The 27,072-nt window shown below is 32.9% G+C and overlaps 2 protein-coding genes across 3 annotated transcripts in view; one reads left to right on the top strand and one right to left on the bottom strand.

Moving 5' to 3' along the window:
- LOC132952202 (uncharacterized) overlaps positions 1 to 27,072 on the bottom strand; it is a 132,345-nt gene that overhangs the window by 57,771 nt on the left and 47,502 nt on the right. For both annotated transcript variants that reach the window (XM_061024405.1, XM_061024406.1), the window contains one exon: positions 5,357 to 5,419. In XM_061024405.1, the coding sequence (XP_060880388.1) occupies positions 5,357 to 5,419 (63 nt within the window). The remainder of the gene's footprint in view (positions 1 to 5,356; positions 5,420 to 27,072) is intronic.
- LOC132952203 (uncharacterized) lies at positions 22,034 to 23,712 on the top strand. Its single transcript, XM_061024407.1, has 3 exons — positions 22,034 to 22,590; positions 22,712 to 22,862; positions 22,945 to 23,712. The coding sequence occupies exons 1-3, from the start codon at positions 22,461 to 22,463 to the stop codon at positions 23,381 to 23,383; spliced, it is 720 nt and encodes a 239-aa protein (XP_060880390.1). The 5' UTR covers positions 22,034 to 22,460; the 3' UTR covers positions 23,384 to 23,712.

Genomic DNA, 27,072 nt, shown 5'->3' with positions numbered 1-27,072 from the left:
AGAAGAAAATTATAAGTAAGTAATTCATGGGATTGTCTCGTATGTGTTTGCAGCGTCCCAGTATCCCAACAAAAGGTCCTAAATAACACTTTTCGTATTTAGGGTCATCCCTCCTGTATGTACCTTATTTCAAAATTATTTCAAAAATTTAATTTTTCTTACCATTTAGAATTTTAACATTTCAAAGATGATAATAATAATATCACATTTTTCTTATTATTTGTTTTAATTATATTTGTTTCAAGTAAGTATTGAATATTGTATTTATTTTAAATAGAAGAAAAACGAATGTCCCATGATGGAGGTAAAATGTAATTTTAGTTACCAAATGTTAACTAAGAATTTGTATATTATAAATATTACATATTTAATTGTGTAATATATTAACTGTCATAATAAGTCCAAAATATCCAATATTTCAATATTTTTTCAGACACATATACTTATTGCTAGGTACCTATTTAAAAGGTAAAAATAAACTTTTAGATGGTGATATTACAACCTTTGAATTTTAAGGGACTCCGCCCCCAAATTATATTAATATGTTATCATCGGGCGGAATATTCATATCGTTGGTATTGCATTTTTGGTATAAACATGAAAACGCGAAACTACACCCAGTCTACACGACACGGTGTAGTGTGAACCCGGCTTGACGCTGAGCGAACGAATGTAAGGCATAAAACATTTAACATATAGGTACCCGAGGTGCAATATAACATTAATTTGCGATAGCGGTGTCATCCTACTACACGTGCAGTATAACACAATTCTTTTTAGCGGCTCCATTATAATATATTGTATTCATCTGGTTGTAAAGTTTACAATGTAAACAAATAAAATTAAACCTAGGTGTTATAAAATCACGCGCGTGTCGCCTTGCGAACAAAGGATAAAAATATTATATTATTGCTTTTTAATGCTCATGACAATATTATATCGTACGTCGTGATGTATATTATTAACAAACACAACCCGTGGGCCACTAATGATTTACCCATCGTCGTTATCCGTCGCGACCGCGGCGTGTGACATTGCGCAATCATCACAATGTTTTCGGCGGATCTTCCGCTTGTTTAATATATATATATATGTAATATACTAATATGTAATATATATATATACACATAATGGGTACCTATATTACCTGTATAGGTACTTAGTACAACCGCAGTCGTTTAACTCGTTTATGAAATTGTATTACGCAACGTCGTTATTATTGTCACACACCTAGTACATAATAATATGTGGCGTACGGGTAATTAGCGTGTGTTACACAAATGACCCGAACATTAGCGAATACCCATTACATACTAGTCCAGTATACTACCCGTGCACTATAATATACATCTCTGCATGACCACATTGTTACAATCGGCGGCGTATATAGGCCGGAGCCTCCGACGCACATGTTGGGGGGGGGGGGGGGGTGGCTTTTTAACGTGGCATTTCAATTTAAAAACTGAAAAATTAATTTTTTCGCACGAAGGCTGGACAAGATCACTTTTGAGTTTACGATGCTATTGTTTTAAATACATTTTGCAAGTACTTTCAATAAGATTGCAATATTATTACAATTATTATCATTTTTTTATTAGCTTCTAACATCAGACCCTTTCTGCAGCACCGGTATTAAATAATTTAATTTTCATGTTTAAGGAGGTCTCCACCTCCTATAGGCCCTATGGTCACCAAGTTTCTCGATATGCCACAGCATAATATACAATTATTGTTATTGGAATATTTTAGTTGGCCGCGAGAACCTGTAGGAGCCACCCTGCATCCTACAAACGTGCGTCCGATTCAAAGACATAATAATATTATCATAATACCGTCGAGTGAGTGTATGAACCGAAATAGGGTAAGATCAAAATTGCACTCGAGACAGAAAAATGAAAATGCACTCGTTCTGATTATTACACGAAACCTATTTATTAACGAATATCAGCCGATGGCTGGAAAAATAATAATATTATGTATTTTTAATATCTAAAGATTATTGTTTTTATATATTATTATAATATAGCTACAATTTATTTAAAAATGATAATATAAAAATATATTTATTATTTTTAAACTAATAGACAATAATATGAAAACGAGTTCTTTTTTTCAGAGTTAATAAATGTCTACAATTTAAAAATTACATAGTCACTGTTCAAAATCAATAGCATAAAAATATGTATTTAAATATATTTCTAAATTAGTTACGTACTAATCGTGAAAATAATAACGTAGTTGTGTTATTAAATCGATTGATACTCGATACACACACGTGCCAATATTATCAGCTAAAATGAATAGTTAATGTTGTTAAATGTAGTTAATGATTTATATCGAGTGCAATTCGAATATTTCGGTTAGGTAAGGTTGCAGTTACACCCCCCCCCCCCCCCCATTCTGAAATCGTTGGGGCGGGCGATCACGAATATCGGTCACGTGTTTACAAACAAAATATTATAATATCGTAATAATAATATTATTACAAGACGTGCAATACACGTGTGTCAGCCTCGTTAAAACATCGATATTTTAAATGCACGTGCGATGTCGTTTGTGTTGCCTATCCGTAAGGATTGCATAATACAGTTAAAGCGTGCCACAAAAAATATATTATACCAATCGCCTTCAATATTGTTGTATTTTATTAATAACAGTTATTGCAGACGAGACGGTTGTGTCAATGTGTCGTTATGGTAAATACCGCGGTAAACACGATCAATGGTCGTTTCCGATTTCAAAGCCGTTGAGCACACGCACATTCGGTTACAATTTTACAATACATTAATTGAAAAGGAAACTCGACGGACGGCCGGGGGACCTATTATAATGTTATAATAAGTTATTATTAACAACTCTTCGGAGATCAAAGAGCTCTCCGCAGAAAAACACGCAAAATTTTCGCAAGAGACGAAACCAAAAAACCGACGGCCGCCGAGTGTTTAAAAAAAAAATAAACCTAAAGGGGCTATCTTGCTACTACCGCGAATTTTAATTTTAAAGACCTAAAGTTTCGTTAAAATTAAAGTTACTTTACGTTGTTTGATTTTAATTCAGGAAAAAAGATCTGAATTTATCAAACGTCTATATAGATTGTACGGAACACTTTGAAAATATTTAATCATATTATTTAATTTTGCACTGTAATTGAAAACTTGAAAACATGGATTATATCAAATCATAATTTATTGTAATTAAACTAAAACCGGAAAGTGTTAAGTACGACCTGTAGATTTTCAACCTAATCGAAATCTTATTTTCAAAGTTAAAAATTGAAATCAGACCAATTTTAATTTTATCATAACAATAATTTGGTATAGCCGTATGAAATTCGTAAATTGAATTGTATAGGTACAGTTATCGAATTATTGACACGGGGCATGTGCGTACGAGTGTCAGCATTCCAGTTCGAGTTGTAAATATTGTAATAACTGTTTACGCGGAGGTCTAACCGACACCTAGTTTAGGAATTGCCTAACTGTTGCCCCTTAAATAAAGTCCATAGCCGGGATTAATAAATTTTCTCTCGTCAAGCCACACAGTCCTAAATAATAATATACACTGCCCCCGTGTGAAATAATGTATAATATTAGAGGTTCCTTCGAAGACAGTCGGCTCTTCGCCTGAAACTGCAGTGACGCTCGCAAAGCTCTGTTCGAAATTACGTTAATTTTGCCAAAGTGCAAAACGTATATATATATATAATATTACGTCCACCGTAACGACGTGCACAATAATAATATTATATATTAGGCATGATATTATTATAACGTGAGAGCGGTTTAATTTTTGTAATAACGGGCTGCAGTTTTGCCGTACAAAATATCATATTAATATAATATCCATGTACACGCCACCGACTATAGTAGCCAGTTATAATAATAATATTATGTTATTACGAACAACGCACCCGTACCGTCCATTACGAAATGAAAACCCCGAGTTGTAGGTACCGCGAGTATAGTATAGTGGTTCTGCGTGTGGGTATCAATTATTGTTATTATTATTAGCAGTCGTATTTTCGCAACTCGTATAGTAATAATTGCGACCGGTAATAATAATTGTATTATTAGGTATCTATCTATTATAATGTGCGCGAACTGCACCGCGAATCGCGAAGGGGGCTGGCAGATCTTTGTGCAAACACATACTATAGTCATTTCACCGGCAAAATTGGAATTTTGTACGATTTGAAAAATTGTTTGCCGATCGACGCTGTAAATTTTACTGCGGCAATCGCACCGAAGTTCCGAATATTGCTAAAATGAATATTATAATATTCTATTACGGCGTGTACCTGAAAACCCTGAGTTGTAGGTACCGCGAGTATAGTATAGTGGTTCTGCGTGTGGGTATCAATTATTGTAATTATTATTAGCAGTCATATTTTCGCAACTCGTATAGTAATAATTGCGACCGGTAATAATTATTATTATTAGGTATCTATCTATTATAATGTGCGCGAACTGCACCGCGAATCGCGAAGGGGGCTGGCAGATCTTTGTGCAAACACATACTATGGCCATTTCACCGGCAAAATTTGAATTTTTTACGATTTGAAAAATTGTTTGCCGATCGACGGTTTAAATTTTACCGCGGCAATCGCACCGAAGTTCCGAAGTCCTAAAATGCATATTATAATATTCTTTTATCACGTGTACCTATATATGTATAATACCTATAATAATATTACAATATGTGCGTACCGAATCTGGTATTAGTGTTCAATGTGTATATACAATTACCGCGATAAGTATAGACGTAGTACACACACTCATACGGGCGAAATAATAATTGAACGTTAGCCACACACAAATAATAATTATAAGGTCTACACTGTACCCGCCGCGGTATTATGTAACTCGCGAGTGGCCAATATTACGATGATAATATCACAATTTATTTTATAAACGTATTTAAAATTATATTAGATATATATATATATATAGGCTGTATATAGTCTGTTATGTGCCAACAGCAGCGGAGGATTTTCGACATTTATCTGTGGGTGGGGGTCCTGAAAAATAATATATTATATTTAAAAGGTACCTATTATTTTTATAAATGTATAATTGTTGAAAAATTAAAAATAACTATCGAACGCATAATATTATTTCAGTAGATTTGAAATAGGTATATGAATAACCCTATATATGCTAGTCACTGGTGTACACGCTGTACATAATATAAAATAAATATTTATGTCGGTGTCTGGGGGTGGTTCCAGTACCCGTTTACCCCCTTCCCCCCGTAAATCCTCCACTGGCTAACACTGCAATAGAGGTGGACAGGATGTCCGAAAATAAATTATGATAGATATAGTAGTAATAATTTAATATTTTAAGGATGAACTCACTTGCGCTGCTGTTAATGAACCCCTGATATATATCGTTCACACTGTTCGCATCACTGGACATAACTGAAACATAAAAACGACAAAATTTTATACCATGTACGATAATTTTACTGTAGGTATATCATAATATTGTTAAGTTGATAACGCGCCGAACGTTGGACGGACACTAATAACTAATAAGTAATATAGGCACGTCAAAGTTCGGCCGTTCGGTGAATAATTGTGTTTGCAAAAACCAAATATATTATGAACGTGTAAGTCCGAACGCTTAGCGTTTTATATTCTAATTTTCTATACCTCACCGTGTATAGAGGCACTGCAGCGGACGTTGACGAATGTACGACAATACATGATAATAATATAATTTCCATTTTTATAAACCACGCACTTTATACCTATCTCCTGTGCACATATTATGCGCATTATGGTACTCACGGCTTACGCGGGCGTTCGACTGCTACGAAAATAAAATTCACTCATCCTTATTATATTATAGTAAATTATATACCTAACGACGATTTAATATCAATGTACTATTACGTAGGCATACCTATTATTATAATATTATGTCGCGTATGTTAATTGTTTTGTTTTTTTGGCATTGATGTCTATTAAGTATATTCAATTTCGTACGATATTTTACCGCGCAATCAATTAATGCTTTCCGTGTGCTTTACTAATTATTTGTTTATTAAACGCTAATTTAGCATTTAAAATTAGACGTCCGCCGAGTGTCCCGTAACAAGCATTTTGTTAAGACCGTTTAGCATAATGATGATGATGCACATGGATAATGTATCGTTGTTAAAAGGTTCGCATTCGTATAATAAAACCGCATCAGAGCAACCTTTCGCTCGACCTCGCTGTTTCTGAATAATATATAATATTATGTATTATATGCAAGTGCAATGGCGAAAATAATAATGTTTTACTTAATGTTATATTATTGTATACTATGTGATGATATCGTTACGATGACTGCTACATTGCTATTATTGTATCCAAACACACAAATGTGGTGATGATGATGATAATAATAATCTTGGTATTTATAAAATAAATAATATAATTAACACCTTATAGTGTTTGTATATTTTATATTATCAACAAAAGATAAAAAAATAACACTTTACACGATAATATAATATTATACGGACAACGATTTAAATATTAAATGAACTGTTGAGGTGACGGCCGTCGAACTAATATGTATATTTTTTATAGTGATTAGTACCTATTTAGTAGCTAATTACTAATTATGAACACTAAATTTATTATAATAAACCTACGCTGAAAGAAAGCTTTACGAACTGTTAAATATAAAATAACGTGTTTAAATTATCGACAAGGATCAATACAGCAATTATTTTAAACTATTTTTAATGGGTAACATTTTTTCCCGTATTTATAAAATTCATCTTTTCTATATAATTGTTCATTGTGTAACCACCACCAAGAAGAGGAGATCTATACAAGAGTTAAATGTCCATTGGTTTTTCTAAGCTGTTTAGTTTAAGATGTTTAAGCCATTAATAATTATATTCTATATCCTATACCAACATCACTACATTTTCTGATTTTATGAATAAAAAAAACTAAAGAGAGAGAAGATAAAACACTACAAACCGAAAGAAAAATTGTACACGCTACCTATAAACATGACCGGCAGTTAAAAGTTTAAATTGCATGCTGCACTAACCACTAATAATATAAGTAAAATAAAATTACACTCCATTAATATAAAATGTAAAATTGAATTGTTTAATGTCTATCACTAAATTCCGCACTGAACACAATGATGTTGGGCTCTGCAGCCAATGACAGTTTTATTTTGTTTCATATCATTTAATGCCTGAAGTGCCTTTAATGGAAAGACTCTTGGCTCTTGCTTTCTGCACCCACAATCAACCCGACACCTCTTCGCATAACACTTATTGTATATATTATATTATTTTATAGGTTGCGTGAGTAAAAAAATATCATTTAAATCAGTTACTGGTACTGTGATCGAAATAAAATTATTTTAACATTGTAATTTATCCATTATTGTAAAATAATAAAGTTGTTGATGATAGGTATTATTGGCGTATGACGATAAAATATGAATCGTTTGTTGATCATTAATTTCAAAGTTAACTACATGATGCGAGATTATCCGAGAAATTATGTATGCATGTTTATTGTTTTTCAATTTAATATTGTTTTAAAAATTTTTTTTTTTTTATTTGAATACTCGGTATGCAGCAGGAATGCCAATTTTATGATGTTTTTTTACGTTGATTGCATATAGGTATATGGTCATAAAATAAATAAACAATCAATTAATTAACAATACCTACTCTTATTCTCATATACATTAAATTCATCTAGTTTAGAGTTTATTCGTCATTAGGTATAGGTATTCGTATTACATAAATAATTATATATTACTATGATGGTGTTTTATTATCCACACACGATGTCGGTGTTGTATCAATAAAATATACTCATATTATATATTATAACGAATAAGTTTACTTGAATTGCACCTACGACATGACCTTCGATATTCGTAATAATCGTTCAAAAAAATAAAAATAATAATAATTCTTATATAATGTTTACGAGTATTATACACGTTATAAATAAATTAAAATAACTCATTTACTCGTTAAACACATATACAGCGTATCATGCATATATATATTATTATAATATGTGTGCATAAAACAATGCGCTGTCAATGCAATTTTTACATTAGCATTGATGTGATATTAATCTGAATTTTTTTCTCCACAACAAACATTCATTTATTATATTATTATTATAGTTCTAAAATGCGCTCGGCGTGAAAATATATATATATATTTTTAATAAAAAGGTATTTTTTTTCAGCAACGAACACCATTGGTATATAATTAGTTTTTTTTCGTATTGTTATATTTGTAGATTACAATAAAGCTCGTGTATCGAGGTGGATCTCCTTTTGTGTGCAGTGAATATGTTTTATTCTGCGCCGGAGAGAAAAAAATGCAAATCATTTCAATTTGTAAAAACTGACGTCATATTGATTAATTGAGTTCTCTAGGTTAAGGCTTTATTAAAATGTCCATGATTTGTGGCGAAATTAAAAATATTATCAAGAATAAACAAAGATAGTCGTATACCCCCAACTAAACTTAATTATTTCAAAAACCACAGAACATGATGTTCAACATTTATTGTAAGGTTTTACTTCTTCAGTAATTTTGCAATTGGGAAATGTCATAAATTACATGTTATATTCGTGTACCTATATAGGTACGTAATATTATATTAAAGTAGACATATTTTCATAATAATAAGGAAGACGATTTTTGATAACAATTTTTATTGTTCAGGAAGTTTTGACTAACCGTGTACAACACAGTTTTATACAAATGATGCGTACATCGTCTTATAAAATGTTAATTCTTTTCTCAAGGACTCGAAAAATTAATGTCATACCTATAATTTACGTGGTTTAATTGGTCTCGCTGTATTATGAAACTAGAGTTTTAAATGCTCGTATACTATTGCAATTCATAGTTTGTTATTTCGACGATCTAACGATTTTATTAGCGTTTATTACATCATAATAATTTGTTTTGTAAAATATCGCCTCTTAAAAAATGCTAATAAAATGGTTTATGAGTGGTTACTATATAATAATAATTTGATTGCGTGAAGTCAAAAAAATATACACCTAAGAATAAGTACTATTCAAAAAAAAAAAAAAATGATAATAATAACTAATTAAATACTTAATACAGTGTTACAAAAATGTCTCCATATTAGCTAATTAACCATATTTTACTAAATGGTTAATGGTACTGGTATTATCAATTGTTTTAATGAACTATTAGTGTTCGAGAATAAGAGAAAACCGAAAATGGCAGCAAGCTATTGAAAATTATATGTAGACATGTTGTAGAACTTAGTAACTTACATGATAATTTTTCAAATATAAAAAAGTAAAAATCAATCACGCGAACTATATTTCGAGCTCGTTTTTAATGAGTTTGAAAGGAATAATCTAAATATCTTATGATAATTTCTAAGAGACCAAACTAGTGAAATATTAATAATAAACATTAACTTTTACACACTGGTATATAATTATAATTTATATATTTCATCTTTGAAAATTATTTGAAAGTTCTATAATGACTATTTATTATTGCATTATAGTTTTAATTTGTTTCAAATTGATTTATATTATTATTACTATTACTAGAAGCCTTTTCAATTGGATATAAAAAAAAATATATACATATAGGTTTGAAATTTGAAATTATATTTAGTATTCACTATCTCCAATCTCGTAAACAGTATTATATCTCTGTGGGAGATAAGTAGATAAGGTTATCGTATCTTCGCATTCGGCGACTGTTGACTACTTGTCTTAATGCTGGGATCGTGGGTGGCTAATTATGCAAGGACAAACAAATATTATATAAAGAAGGTATTTTCGTTTTAAAACAACAAGGTAAATATTGAAGTACCCTATAGTGCTATTTGGATAATTAGTATTTTTAATTAAATTAGCAGGCATCCTATCAAATCAATTGTTTTGATTTTTGAATTTATAACAAGTGAGAAAAGTACATTAAGATCTCAATAAAATAAATACTTCGATAATTCAATATTGATCTATTAAGATTACACGAAGGATGTGATTTTAACTGTCATCAGAAAGCTAAGAAAGATGGGACATGAGAACTGTTTAATTAATTTCAATTTGATTAATTGTCAGACAAAAGACACGCAGTTACGCTGTGTCCTTGTAATAGTTTAACAGCACTTTATTGTGTTTCGCAATCCAACCCTATATGCGATATAGAAAATATACTGATCGTTATAAACTTAGGGTAAAATAAAATTAATTTCTTATAGTGAATATTTGACTTTAAAACTACAGTAGTTATTTATGTAGTACAAGTATAATTTATAAAAATCGAATAATTAAAAATGTCATTATATAATTTTTAATCGATTAAATGTTTTAATTGTTTTTTTATTATATTATATTCAATATAAATCAATATGGATTGATAATAATTAATAAAATATACACAAACATTTTTTCAATTCTTATTTTCTATATTTTACAAAAATTTTATTATTTTTAATAGATACCTACAAACATTCATAAAATATTTATTACATTCTTTTTTAGTCGCCTAACCTTTTTTCAGTCTATATAAATTATAGTATTATAGTCTTATACATATATATTATATAAAATAAAATAAATAAAATACGAAAATAGTCATTTTCCTTGAGCTACCAATACTCAATGAGAATCGTATTTTTTTCAAACGCCTCGATAATCTGCCTACAAGACTAAGAACTTGATAAAAATAATAAAAAATCAGGTGGACGTATGAGGTTAAATTAAATTAGTTTTTTTACTTCATATTTTAACGACAACGAACAACAAAAGTATTATGTTTTAAATAAATTAATAATTACAAATAATTAAGTAGGTCAGTGATTTATAGTTTGACACTACGTTCAAGGCATTTTTGACGATAAAATGAAATCATATGTTATCATCTAAGAAACGATATCCATTTATATTTAAATGAATGAGTATAATATTATGTAGAAAAAAATGTCCCTGAAATTTTAGCACGAATTATAAATGTATTTGTAAGATGGCACATATCAATGCCTATATATAAACTGAATAGACTAAAAAAGTAAAATAAACTCACGAAGACTTAGTGGTAATATGTAAATATACGATTTTTCTGCGACTTCCTACATTATATTGTTATCCCAAGCATGAATAAAAATAGTATTACATATTATTTACACTATCGCCACAAGAGGATATCAATTGGTTTAAATCACTAGAAATTTAGAATATATTATTTCATATTATATAATATGTTGAATAATTATTACTATTTAGTGTACAGAATTTAGTAATCACTTTATCGTGAAAAAAAAAACTGGTATTCCTGTGGAAAATAATAGAACTTTTTGCTTATAGGTATATTAATTAAATTGATCGATCTATAAATGACCAATAATGAGCGTATATCAACCCGGGCTAAAACCGGCTTCCGCATATATAAATATTATACGACGTGTTTCTATATCAGTTGCCATCTCCAATTTTATGTAGAGAGCACACAGTTTTGCTTATCCCTGTTTTAAACTCTATAATTTATTGTATACCATAAAACATATTATTATTTTTTTTTTTAAGTATTATGCGCTTGGATATTATTTTTCTGTGTATACCTTTATGTAATTACTAATTATATTCGTTAAAATATTTTTTATTGTAGGTGGCTGCAGTGGCGTGTTTTTTTTTTTTACCTAGAATTTTAAACTCGTGCACAATAGGCAAAAAAGTTTTAATTTATTTTGCCTCCCCCCCCCCCCCCCCCCCGCACGACGACAAAATAAAAAAATAAATACTCAAAGCTACGGCGGCACTGCAGTGTGCGCGACTATAAAGATTTGTAAAACATTCATCGCGACGATTGTTTCGTGTCATCCGTGTTATGAAATCGAGTATATATTATAATTTATTATGCATGATATATATGATAATGTACCATAGCTGGTACCTACTATGCGTACGCTGCAGTGTGTGTATATATATGCAGACTACGGTATACAAACGTATACATATTGTAAGAACTAAGAGTATATTATACACGATGTGCATACACTCGAGATGACTTATAATATCTCGTCGCGTTTGAAGAACAAAAAATACGACCGTAATAAAAAAAAAAAAACAAAAAATGGGTAAATATTTTAAAACCACGATTTTTTTTTTCTATTCTACCGCGAAAATAACGACTCTGAGCGCGGTAAATCCGTCAAGTCGCCGTCACAGATAACCGCGCAGTGTTTTTTTTTTTTTAAAATTTTTATTAATAAAACGCACACTGCAACTATACAGCTGCTGCAGGTCTCGGCTATAAAGGTAATGCCTTTACGATGCAATACGATTATTGCCGCAGAGAGATGTCATCGTTATCATCGCGTATATATTATGTATACTATGTGACGTATCATACGAGTATAGAACTGAGTGTGCGAAAATCCACTGCAACGCGACGTGTACCTACGGGTACGTCATAATATTATAATAATTATATAATATATGCATGTACCGCAAAAATTCTCATAATAATGTAATATAATATGTGCGAGTACCTACCTATATATCTAATTATTGTCGTGTGTCAACATCGCGGTCGCGGTTTGCTCGGCGTTGTGCAATTATATACAATAATATATTATCATATTATTCGAAAGACGACGGCCACGGAGACGTAGGTATAGAGATATTTTCGCGAATCGTCTCCGAGAGACGTCAGATACGCCGCGTATACCTGGTCGTAATCGTAAGCCTAACATATTATATACGAGGTATATCAGGTATATACCGGGATATTCGTTTAACGTAAGAGTCGTAAGACGCTCATTATTCAAAAAGTATTAATGTTTTAGAAAACATTGTTTAAGTAGTTCCAAAACAACGTTTTAAAAAAAAAAATTATTTTTTAAATATTTTTTATCCTTACTTACCTATATATTTTAATTTTTTCACTTTTTTGAATACAGTTTTTATTTTATCTTCGAATGCAGAAAATTTTTCTGAGTATTAATTAATTGGTGCATAAAAATCGAATTTCGGATGAGTTATAAGTTATAAGTATTTAAAGTTTAGATTAGCCCAACATTTGGTGGGGTAACCGCAGACCACTCTACTCCTCTCTTCAAACTTTAAATACCTACAACTCATAAACAGGGCTATGAATTTAATGCATTTGCATGTTTTTTTGCTACACCGTATAAAAAAATTGATTCGGACAAAATCTGTTTTGACTATTATTTATAGTTTAAATACGAAATCTTATTTCGTTTATTTTTGCATATTTTATGCCTTATGGATTAGAGCATATTATGTTATAATTGATTGTTTTTATGATTTTTCCGTAAGAAAATCGTCCTAAATTTGATTTTTATGTATCGAAATACTTGGAAAAATATTCTCCTTTGGATAATGAAACTAAAACTATGTGTTGTCGTCCAAAAAAAATGCAGAACTTAAAAAACGTCGAGGATAAAAAATATTAAAAAATATATATATTTTTAAAAAATGTCGTTTTTAACGATTATAAATCATGTAGGTTGTTTTCAATAACATTCGTACTTTTTGAAATGATACGATAGTGTCCGATGATAATAGAATCACTCTATATAATAATATAATATTATCGTGTACACATGTGTGTGTGTCGTGTGTGTACATTATAATATTACCTACGTGCGTAAAATCGGAGGACGACCTGGCTGAGCACGACGTTGCTCAAGAGTAGTTTGTTATGATACACGCACGTCAGGTACTTATTACTTATACCTAGGTATACAACATGACGCGATGACGATATTATAATATATTGCAGGAAAAACATCATTGACGTTTTTCGCACAAACCGCCGAGGAACCGTCGTCGTCGTCAAGGCCGCGGCGGCGTTTCACAAAGAGAGTTTGTTGCATTTGAGAGGTACACGAGCCGGAGGATAAGAATAATGGTTAGGAGGTACCCGAAAAAAAAAAACATATGATAATAACAATAATAATATTATTATATTATGTTGGCGGCGGCTACGACGAGATGAAAAACCGCGGAGTAGACGGCCGCAGGACGAACAATAATATTATATTATCATGGGTACATGCGTCGAACATGCGTGTGTGTGTGTGTTACATAAGACTTTACAATAATAAAATATTACACGTATTATATCCGATACCTATAGATACGACCTGCGCGGATGAGCTTTAACACACGTGTGCTCGCGATAAACGATTGTTATTATTATGGTTGTTGTTATTGTTATTTGTTATTGTCGCGCACATATTATTATACTTAATGACAACGAAGACGACGACGATGATTATTATTTTTTCATCCGTACCTATATTATATCATTATGATTATAATGTATGGGGGGCACCCAGCGCTATAATAATAATAATAATAATATAATGCCATGTGCAGCGGCGTCGTCGAGATATTATATTGTTGTACGGATCGACGATCCGCATTCCAGGCCCGTCAACGATGTCATTCGTACGACAATACACCCCGCGATTTGCGAGACGCGGGACGACGCGCGCGCGACCGTCCGTCAGTCATCGGACGCTGATGGAAATCGACGTTTTCCGTCAGTCTACGCTGATGGAAATCGACGTTTTCCCAGACGGCAAACACATATTGAACGTAGGTAGTGACGGCAATGACGCGTGTTGCAGACGGAGGTGGGGCGAAGTCATTACGGACGAATTTCGTCCGACGACGTGTAATTTACACAAAATTACAATATATATTAATATTATATTATAATATTAATATATGCGCGTAAAATGTCATAATGCGCTCTCCCGGATTGACGGGTACCTATACCATATTATACACCTCGTCAATTTCATTTCACCCATGTCCGCTGTATAGATTGACATAATTCATTAAAATAAATAACGGAAATATTCATAAAACGTCAGACCACATTAATAATATGCATATATTATACTCTATTTTAATATTTCGACGCATTTGATGGGCCACCGATGAAATATTTCCAAATGAAACGTAATGAAAGTGTATATAGGTAGGTACTCCATAAAATCGATAATAATATGAATTCATTACGTGTGTGTGTGTGTGATGTTGTTAAACGCGGTTTACCCGAACAGAAAGAAAAAAACAATTTTTTTATAATTTCTATGTTAGTTTTAAAAAATGCAATGTTGCAGCTTATTGTGAGTGTTAAAATCAATAATTTCAAATAAAAACGCGCAGTATAGTTGTATACAGGCACTTAATTACGTTAATTACGACTGTAAATTAACAAAATATAATAATAATAACTATCATTAATAACTATCAATAAATGCGTGATTCGAAGTAAAAAATTAATCATTACCTATATTATTGAGACTTGGATAAACGACCCTCATAAAAACAAGTTTCGAACTATATTATCTTACAATATTATATTCGCAGATGATAAATTTACCACGCAATGTGGTATGCATTGCCTGAATAAGGATAATAACATTAGCTCTGACCGTTTAAGAATACAAATAGGAATTCTCGGAAAGTTGAGCAAACTCAACAAAATAATTATTTAAAACCTCTGAAGCTCAAGGTATTTGAGTTGTGATATAAATGATTTAAGCGGATAAGTAAACGATTATAGAAATAATAACTCAGAAAATTAAGTAATAATACAAATACTATCTATGAAGGAATTTCCTGTATAGTTATTTTTTTATTACTATTATATTAAATCAAACAAATACAAATAACAAATATTTACAATAACTGAATAACATATTTCTTTTCGATTTTCCTACCTTACGCATTGCTTGTGTAGATAGTATTAGCAACTATAATAGACATATGTTATGTGTATAACTTGTGATGACTGGATTATTTTAACATATTGTGTATAAGTACAATATTAATTGATACACAAAAATTCAAAATTTAGATTACAACTACTTATAGTTTAGCATTTGTAGTATTTTTTAATTGTGTTAGTATGACTGTATTTCTTTGTAACATATATAGATTTGTTTTAAAGTCAACACAATGTTGTATGCATTTGAATATTATACATATAACAGGAACAAACTTCTAGGAAGTACCAAAATGTCTTTCGAAACGTAATAATATGTACATTGTTTTATCTCCATCCGATAGTACTCTTACAAATTAGCCATGACGTCACAACAGGTAGATACCTGGATATTTCAGATTTTTCAGATTTTTCAATTTTTGTCTATCCACGCAATACGACGATTATCCATCTAACTCTACAAGATGTATCACGTGATTCAGTTATTTTATAGACATACGTGAACGCAAGTGATCAGTTGATGGATTTGTATAAAAAGTCTTCTTCAATAATTCGGACGAACAAATTTATTTGGAGACAATCTAAATTGGTTCACACTTAAATGCAAAAACCACGTATAACGTAAAACATAAACACCACATCTTCTCTCATGGGACAATAAATCTATTACCATTAGACAAACATTAAACTAATTTAAACACTTTGGCTAGAAAATACAAATAAATGCTGTAAGATCATCACATGTACGTTTCACACCATTGAAAAATGACTCGCCATAACTTCAATTGCAAAGAGCAGATGTCATCCATTGTGACACAAGTCAAATATTTAAAACCCACACCTTAAAGCAAAACGTAAAGTACTTAACATCTGCAGGCTTCGCGTGTAAAAACACGTTACGTCCTATTTTCAAATCAATTTCATACAAAATCAATATTATACAAATCTCTATTACAGTTATGAAGAAATACGCGTTTTACGATTTAATTAGTTGACGTTTTTTTATTCAACAGCTTTAATAAAAAAAAAAACAACGTTGTTTTCGCGCCATTGTTGCACAATGTACTTATTATTGTTTAAAATATACTTACTATCATAAGGATATAATAACTATACTGTAAGTATCGCCGATTTTTATCGTTGCTTTAAAAATAAATGTTTCTATTGTTCATCTTAAATGTCCGAAAACTGAACGTTGTCACGAGTATTATAAATGGATGAGAGTATTGGTATGCCTTCGAGAAAAAATATACCTTTTTATTTTGTTATAATACCGCCGGCCGTCAACAAGTAGGTATACCTACGGTCAAAAATCGTGATTTATTAAGATTCTGATCTAAAAACCAAGAGTTTTCTTGCTCTACTATCATCATTATTACTATGTGGCGTATACGTCATAATATGCAATCTTTTTGAGCACGAGAAAAATACATTGTTTTAATTTTATTATGCTAATTAATTTGCAGAGTAACGATAACGTTAAATTAAAAAGACGAAAGAATATTTTTTTACCTATAATATAATATACGAGATGTGTATTGAACTATTATGATATGTTTCCTACTGTTGTATAATGATCGGTGGAATAATTTAAGAACGCCTCCGCGTAATGAGCGTCATCTTTCCTAGTCTCTATAGATCGTTAATTTTTTTTTTTTTTTTTTTTTTTTATTATATTATATCCGCGGCGACTATGGCCATTGGACGACATTAATGCTATACAATACTATACAGGGTTAGAAATTTTTGTATATAGATACATTAAATATGAAGGAGAAGAAAAAAAAAAAGAAAAAAAAAAAAAAAAAAATACAAGATCGTTAATTAGTAATAAATTAAGTATCAATATATATTATTAATCACGCACCTATAGTGATGAAATTTTACAAAAAAAAGTTGTTCTTCCTATCATATCTTTATTAAGTAGGTATATAATATATATTAACTATACAGTTTATACTGAATATTATACAGTCTACGCATCATAATAATACGTCAAGGCATGCTATAAATAGTATAGTACGTTTTTTTTTTCTAATAGTTTTAATTGGAATTTTAATACAACATAATTTAATCAAATTAAAATTTTATGAAATTTTAGACCAAACTCATCACGTATTAAAAATAGAACATTAAAAAATTTAAAAAAAAAAGCCACATAAACGATATCCAAATAACACTCGAAATATATTTTATAAGCTTACCTTCCCTCTTGAACCTGGTGATGGGATCCATGGTTTCGGACTTTCGTTTCACTACTGATATAATATAACAATTGTGTCCGACGCGTATATTCGCGAGTTTGTTAGCCGCGTAGGCGCTCTTGATTGAACGCGACGTTAAAAATAATCATGAATAATATTGCCCGTATACGCAGTGAGTTTTTTACCGTATGATTAAAACCATCGGGGAAAAAATATATATAATGTAAGATCGAAAACAATGCGCAGTGCCAGCCTCCGGGATTGACCGTCTCCTTTGTTTATCCCCGATAAAAACCCGGCTAGAAACCTTCGGGAGTAATAATAAGTCGTGTCGATACATTTTCTAGCATGCTAATAATAATATATTCTCTAATTATAATATTATTAAATGGCAATTTGTGGAAGATATTAAAAAAAGTTTGAAAACGATTTTTCTTCGCGTACCTATACCTAATGGCAATCAATATAATATTATATATAAGCAATGTCCATAATATTTGACGTCTCTGTTATTAAATGTTAAATTTTAAGCATTTAAAAAATATATATATATATTCTGTTAATCTGTTACATAAGAACGTATACATTAATAAAATTATATTAGGTACAACCTAATTTCTATTATATATTCGTTTTATTTAAAAATGATTAGATACAAAATAATAAATATATAGTACGTTTGTGTATGTATAGCGCGGAGAGGCAGTGTCGGTGGTCGGCGGTATAGATTATTGAAGAAGCTTAAAAAATATGTGATAGTGAGATTTCTTTGAAGTTTGAAGTTGAATACAAATTACAATGAATAATAAATGACTTGGATAAATTTTATGTTTCTGTATCTAGGAAATATATCTATTTCCCTTAACCACAGTGGTTAGTATAAGTAAAACGAATTAATACCTCAATATATACAATGTAATATGGATAGTCCAAACTAACGTTTGTGTATGAACCCTTCTCAGCTATAATCACTAATGAATTTGTATAGCGATTCAATTTCGATATGTCAGAAAAAGTAAATTGGGCTTTTGAAAATCTGAATAATATGCGGTGAACATTTATAAGTACTGAACAAATTCATTGAAATATAGTTTTTAATTTAAAATATCATATTTTCTTGAAAATTCAAGGTTATTGAAACCTACTAAGTAAATATACTTAAGTAGACGTGTATCGTTTATGCGTTTGATATTTACGCATTCAAACCCACGTGTATTTTTAATTTGTGTACTTTACAACTTTGCATAATATGTCAGAAATATAATAAAATATACATTAATATACAAGTGTTCAATAGGTATATCTTGATAATGTCATACAGAGTATTGATTTGCATAATTAATGAGCAGCTAGTTATTTAAAAAAAAAAAAAAAACGTGTTCATTTATACTTTATAGTTAATACTAATTACTTACACTTCGGTTTGTATTTTGTTTTACGAATCGTTTTGATTTATTTCCATTATTTTTAACGATTATAATATTTTCTGATTTCATTAAAACGACCCTAAATATTGTAAGACGACCACATAATTTACGCAGAACCGGATTGAAAATTCTCTAAGCGTGCAAACCTCAGATAAATCAACCATCGATAATAAATGGCTCTTATTATTTATATGGGGAGAGTCATATATTATGATAATTTACTTCGAAAAATGTTCCATATGCAGTCCCATCTATAAGCTCAATTAGATTGAAATAATACTGCAGCGATGCGTTGTGTAAGTACCTACCTATATGTAAACATTTTCTATAAATCAAACACTTGGAAGATAAACAATTTTAGTTACTAAAATGCTTACACAAAAGTAAATACATAGTAACAAATGAAATGGAAATGATAATACATCGTACACGGATATATTTCTACTCCACCAATACTTAAAAACTTACTCGTAAACAATATTAAGGGTCTGTGATTTTTCAATTTTTTTTCGATACTTTTAACATATTATTTACTAATCACTCATACACTCGATTACACTTTAGTCACGGAATAGAGACGACGAAAAATTGTAAAAAAATAACTAATAATAATAACGATGCGTTTGTGCCAACTGATGCAGTGCGGTACGGATGAACAAGATAAAGTAAATTTATTTGATTAATAATTTTCAAGGACTCGCGACAGTAGAACTTAATATTATAATATACAATACCGAATCTCAGAAGCAATAAAAAAGAAGAATACGATCGAAATATTCTGGTTTACCGAGGGCGATACTGCAGGCGGTGGCTGTTGAATGCAATTTATTACAATAACACTATAATAAGGTACATCGTTGCCGGAAACCGATATACCGAATTCGAGGGGGGTAGCAGTTTTCCGGGTTCGACCATCCCCCCCACCCCACACACCCGGATGTTTTCTAGTCGCTATGCACAAACGCGTATACCTATAATATTATCGTCTGTTATAAACCTGTAAAACCCTCCCCACCGACACCATTACAAGCGACGCATTATGCCTATACATTGCGCCGGAAAGAAAAGAGAACGATCGACGTGTGAAAATCGCGATACGGCGGCAGCCGACTTAAGTGCCTAAGGACCAAAGTGCTGTACAGTATACACCTGTATACATACAGGAGCGTAACCAATATTGGTTATTTTTATGGGGAGGGGGGGGGGGGGTGTTTTAATTTTGTATATTTAAATATAACACGTGGCGGGCTTTATGCACTCTCCATTGACCATTGTCATTCTTCTTATTGAAAGGACGTGCTACCACGTGCTAACCGCATATTGTGTTGTCTCCGTCTAGTAAATGTACAACACAGCCAACAACTGTTTTGAGGGTAACAACTTTACCCTCTCCGTATATATAGTAGAACTACCGAAATTTCATAACGTATAGGGAAAAACTTCGTCTGTGATTTAGCGTTTTTTAACACTAACCAATCATTTTTAATAATTAAATGAAAATAAAAACCTAATGTTCTCAAACTGATAACCTTAATTGTATTTAATATGTTATCCAAAAAATAAAAACTCTACGTCACAGATATCACAGATAAAGTTCTTCCCTATGCGTTGTGGCATTTTGGGAATTCTACTACGAAAAATACAGAGAGAATATATATAGTTGTAACCCGCCAAACAGTTTTTGGGTATGTTGTACATAGTTTGCAAGACGGAGACAACACGTCATGAGGGTAGCACGTACTCTACATCAAACATTAAATAGACCCATAATATTAAATGAAAACATTTTTTCTAGAAATCTAAATCGTATATAGTACTTAAATATATTTTTTGAACAAGTACGGCTGATGGGGGTTGTTTCAACACCCAAAACACCCCCTGGCTATACGCTACCGAGTATACGTATATAGTGAAACCTCGATAACTCGAACGTCTATAAGTCGAATTTTCGATAACTCGAATTTTTTTTTCTCCCTCAACCGATTCGAGTTATCGAGGTTTCACTGCATATCTATCAGTCGTTAACCGGTATAATGACGTGATGGCTTTTATCGGTTTTTTCGACGCCATCGTTTTTACGATGACCGCATCCGGTGATCATGACGCGGTATCGTAATGAAAATACGACAGAGGTGGGTGCCATTATATAATATATTATAATAATTATAAAATAATACAATCGACCGGCTGGCGGGACTACAGAGGGATGAACGTGTACGAATTTTTTTCCCGTCGGCTTAAGAAACACGCGGCGATCGATAAACACGGCACGTCGTAGTAACGTCGCCATCGTGTCGTATGGACGGCCACGGGGGCCGTCGGACGCGCGTGTTGTACAAAACATCACGACGGTATTATAATAATAACATTATAGTTGTACGTTTTGGCCGTAGAGAGGGAAAACCGAAAAACCGTACGCCGCGATGTGCGTTCAACCGCCGCCGCCGCTTCACCGTCGACGTTGTCGCCGGCCGCCGCTGCAATCGATTTTGTCGGCGGCGGCGGCGGCGGTCGTTGCACGGGCAGCGTCTGGTCCGTCGCCGTAACGGCTGCAGCGTACTCGCGACTCGCGTTCCGCCGCCGCCGCACGCCATAGCCGAGTAGGGGGGCGCGCCGTTGGCTGCGCAGCACCCCGGCGCGCACTCAACAACCGCCGCCGCGGCACGACGCAGTGCACGCGCAGCCGGACGGCAGCGGACGCAAACCACCGCCACCACCGCCGCCGCCGCTGCCGCCTCCGTCGCCCGTGGTTGTCGTCGTTGTCGTCGTCGTCGCCGTCGTCGTCGCCGCCGCCACCGCCGCCGACGCCGCCACTGCCGCGGCACTGCGGCAGTCGTGTACCCCGGCACAGGTGGCCCGCGCGTCGTTTGGCCGCACAGCAACGGTTGGGTTGCAAAACGTTTTCACGACGAAAGCGTCACTGAAAAACGACGATCGCGCCCACCGACGGCAATAACAATCGGTGGAGGCGGCGGCAGTGGCGACGACGGACCAACGACATCCCCACACAACAACAACCATAGCGCGGCGACAGAAACGGCGACGGCGGCGGCGGCCCGGCGACGACGATAACATGGAGGAACAGTTGATCGCCGAGATCGAGCGGCGGCCCGTGCTGTACGACAGAAGCGTGCAGGCGTGCAAAAAGATGTCGGCTCGGGACGAAGCGTGGCGCGAAGTGGCCGAAATAATGAAGCAATCCGGTACGCTTCTCGCGCCCCGGCCACACATACACAAATAACACCCCCCCCCCCCCCCCACCTACCCGGATATAATATTGTCTTAATGATGTCATAATAACAATAATGATTTTTTTGTTTCCAGAGGCCGAAGTGAAAAAACGGTGGAGAACGCTCCGGGACTCGTTCATGCGGTTCCACCGGCTGCAGCGGACGTTCGGGCCCAAGGGCAAGAAGAAAATGTGGATTTACTACAACGAGATGGCATTTCTGATACCGCACATCGAGCCCAGAGAGTAATGATAATATATTATTACACATATAGCTCCGTCAGTGGCATTATTTTGTACTAACACGTTTCGCATGTTGTTTCCACAGCTACAAGATGTCCGGAGCCTTCGACGGCGCCGAGTTCAACGACGACTGCAACGCGGACATGGACAACAACAGTCGGACGGCCGCGGACAGCCACGGCGCCGACATGGTGTCCATCGCGTCCGACATGTGCGAGGCCGAGCTGACGACGCCGCCGATCGGTAGCGCCGGGTGCCAGTGCTTCAACGGCATTGGTCTGCACGTGCACCAGGAACCTTCAGCCATGATGATGATGGAACCTGGCGGCGGTGTCGTCGGCGGCGTCAAGCGCAAGGGGTCGGACGACTCGTCCGAGTCGGCCACCGACTCCGACGAACACTTCGCGCTCAGTTGCGTCGCGTCGCTTCGCCGTCTGCCCATACGGAAAAACGCCGAAATGCGCATGAGGATCTTGCACATGCTTTACGAGGCCGAGTACGGCGAAGAACCCGTATTGCGATGAATCCGTCTTCTGTCGTGTCCTCGTCCCGTTTTCGTCATTATACATTATTGCTATTTGTATTATTTTGTCATCTCGCCGTGACTTTTGTACATATTATTTTCTTTTACTATATTATTGACTATTATTATTATTATTATTATTATTATTTAGTACACTACTATAATATTATACTCTCATGTTGTATAATTGATGTATAGCTGATATCATTATAGGCCGAAAACCATTTTACTTACCTATATATTGTGACGATTGTAAACAGTTTAAGTGATTTATTGTAATGAAATAAATAAGAAAAAAAAATAATAATAATACAGAATTTTTTATACGTAAATAACCAGTTTGTTTTTATTTGTCGTGTTCATTGCCTCCGTGTAGCCATGAACATTATATTCCTATGAATTATAAACGGGTAATATTCTGTAAAGTAGCCATTATACAGTCGGTGTTTAATTATAAAGTGAGCTATGCTTCTGGTCTACAGGTAAAAAAAATAATAATAATAATAATAAACACTGAACAAATATTTGCATCATAGACCTATAATTTTGTGCACAGTCGAATATAGGCACAAATGTGTATCCTATAAACAACTAATTATTGTAGGTAGAGGTACCCACCTACATTAAAACACTAGGTGAGACCAAGCATTCGATTTTCGTACAGTATATTATTATGGCGAGCATAACGCATTCGATGTGTAACATGGCTAGATGTATTATATTGAACAGTGTATGTATTATGAAATTAAAATGACACGTGCGATTTTTACAAAGTCGATTTCATTTCTTCAAAATTGACTTTTAGTGTTTGTGAATCAATTACGATTATGTATATTATTCGATCGGCCAAAGCGGATCGACTACATAACTTCACGATATAGTTAAAATTAAAAATGCCCACGCGATAGGAGTGTAGTGACCGTAGTTTGAAATTCAAGCCCTTTGAAATAATATTTTAACTTTCATGATATCTAATTATATGCGATTGAAAAATGTAACTTTCTTCTATCGGTCAAAATATAAACATTGAATTATGGATTACAAACAAATTGTCATTGTTTTTAGTGTAAATCGATTAAAAACTGAACACGTTTCAATGCAATAGGCATATGTATAGACGTAGCTACATAGTACTATATAGTAGGTAATTGATAAACAAATAATATAGAAATTGTATGCGGCAACTAATCGTATTGTACTTAGCATTTACATATTTTTTAGTTAACAAATAGGTACGTAACGGTCTAATGAATAATACATATTAATATTATTGTGATATGTTGTCGTACAATATATATATATATAATTAGGTACAACCTATACAGACTGTTTTATAGTGGGCACCTGAAGTGATTTTGACTCCGAGATAATATGTTATGTTTCAATAAATATTGACGACTACCTATGATGATTTATCTGCGGTCGTAATTTTTCGGACATCCCAACACGGTGGGACACTACTGTGTTTAATATTATAATATAAACGGATAAAAGTATTTTTTATACGAATCCAATTATCGATTTGCCATATTTGTTTTAGATACCGCCGGGAGTTTTAATAATTTAGGGATGAATAGTAATTTAAATAATAATAATAATAATAATAATATACAACCAAAATTACGTGACGAGCAATCGCCGTGTTTGGGACACAAAAGTTTTCTTTTAATCATTAATTCATGTTTATATTAATATTATTATTATTATTATAGATGTGGTTTATAATACCTAATAGTTTTGAACATCACGTATCTACCCGTCTTACATTACGTAATTTATTATGTTCGCAATCTGATGTTTTTCTTTTCGTATAAACGTGATTAGATTTTAATGTTTGAATGGAGTTCGCTAATTAGTACAAGTATCAGTGTAGATATATAGCCTACTACTGCAGTTAACAATAATTATAGTAATATAATATACAATATAGTTTTAATCTGTGATAAACATTGAAACATATTTTACGTAAGTGCCTATATTGAATTGTTATCAAATTAAAATGCTTATAAAAATGATATTGCACATTTGTGTACTGATATATTGTTACGTCAAAATTTAATCAATAATAATATTAATGCACATCAAAATGCCTTCGTGATAAAAAAAAAATATTTTTTTGTTACTGTAAACTGGTATTATTTTTATAGTTTTAAATTTCGTTTTATATTTATTTATTTTATATTACTTAATAGTTAAATAAATATAAAACAAAATTCAAAACTATAAATCTATTACTTAACAGCGAACGCTATTGGCGGTTGGCATTCACCGGCGCGGTGATGCCCACCTGTACGATCGAACATCTCTGAATGAATTGCGTAATTTATTTTAAATCATTTTCGTTGATAATGATGATAATAATATATGCGATGCCAAAACCATCGTCTGCATGAAAATCGATTTCAAATGGGTTCACACGCTTCAGGAAACATCATAATGTATACATCATCTGCTGAATTAAACAAACTGCATCCTGTTGCTAAAAACGAATTTTGATATTGTTCCATACGTGACGACCGCCGACTGCCATTTAGTGAAAAGCCAAAGTGGTGCGCCAAGTGGTAGTACAATGCTGTGTACTAATATCGATATAATATCATTTATTATTAATTATCGGTTTGTGTCATATAATAATTATTCGCGCAAGTTTTACGGTTTCAAAAGGATTTTACTCTCATCGTTTGAATGAATAGATATTTTTAATTCAGATGCAATAATAACGAGTGTGCACTAATATAATTATGACACTCGAGTCTGCGTGTACGAATGTATATATGTTACCGATTTATTCGATTATATTACTTATACAAATTTCGTGAAATTTTCACGTGTTCAACCACTGGCTATTTTTAAATTTTTCCCGCGATCGGTAAAGCTTTCAACGGCAGACGTTTGTGCGGTACACGCGCATATCGTTCTATATAGGTACAACTGTAAGGCAAATTATAATAAAAAACATTCGTTTTGATAAATCAATATAATATATAGTTTTGCGTAATTAATGCGTGACGCGGGTTCTACCTGCAGATTAGACCGTCCTAGAACGTTTTTTTTTCCAAAAAAATGTAATAAATAATTGAATGTATATTTAGCGAGAACGTTTATATCTTTAGTAGGTGAAACCGTTTTTCTGTACGGCGTTTAACCACTCTGATAATGTACTCACGTCTCATTTACTAGTAGCGTATAATTAGGGCGTGTAGTTTATGCGATTTCCAGACAATATAATATTATTATGTCTGTTACCTACTCTGTTTCACTTATATAATATAATATATCTTTATATTATGTATTATTTTGAAAATAATAATATTATGTAGGTAAGATCATACATCACTCACATCAGTATTACGATGCAGCGCAGACATGATGCGCTTGTGTATTTGTGCCTGTAGTCGTAATTACTATAATGATTAATAACAATTATTAATATTTTTTATCGAGTGATTACAAATAAAATAAAATATGTTCTCTCGGACAGCTGTGGCGCCTAAGTGTAATTGCATACCTATATGACGTGTAGTAATTATGCGTATTGTTACGATTGGCCAATTTTGCGCTTTTATTACCATCACCGATGTTCACATTTCCACTAAATCTGGGCATAAAGTGACGGCCTTAACGCGTGCTCGTGAACTTCACTTGATAAAATGTCCATTATTCACAAAGTATAGTGACTATATATAGGCA

This window comes from Metopolophium dirhodum, chromosome 9 (genome assembly GCF_019925205.1).
Source record: "Metopolophium dirhodum isolate CAU chromosome 9, ASM1992520v1, whole genome shotgun sequence".
NCBI lineage: Eukaryota > Metazoa > Arthropoda > Insecta > Hemiptera > Aphididae > Metopolophium > Metopolophium dirhodum.
The sequence above is the reverse complement of the archived record's forward strand: the minus strand, read 5'-3'. Positions and strand labels throughout refer to the sequence as shown.

Excerpts from the sequence above, each read along its gene's own strand:
- LOC132952203 (XM_061024407.1), top strand. The coding sequence starts at position 22,461 with ATGGAGGAACAGTTGATCGCCGAGATCGAGCGGCGGCCCGTGCTGTAC. Across the intron at positions 22,591-22,711 it reads CGAAATAATGAAGCAATCCG|AGGCCGAAGTGAAAAAACGG; the intron begins GTACGCTTCTCG and ends TTTTGTTTCCAG. Across the intron at positions 22,863-22,944 it reads CCGCACATCGAGCCCAGAGA|CTACAAGATGTCCGGAGCCT; the intron begins GTAATGATAATA and ends TTGTTTCCACAG.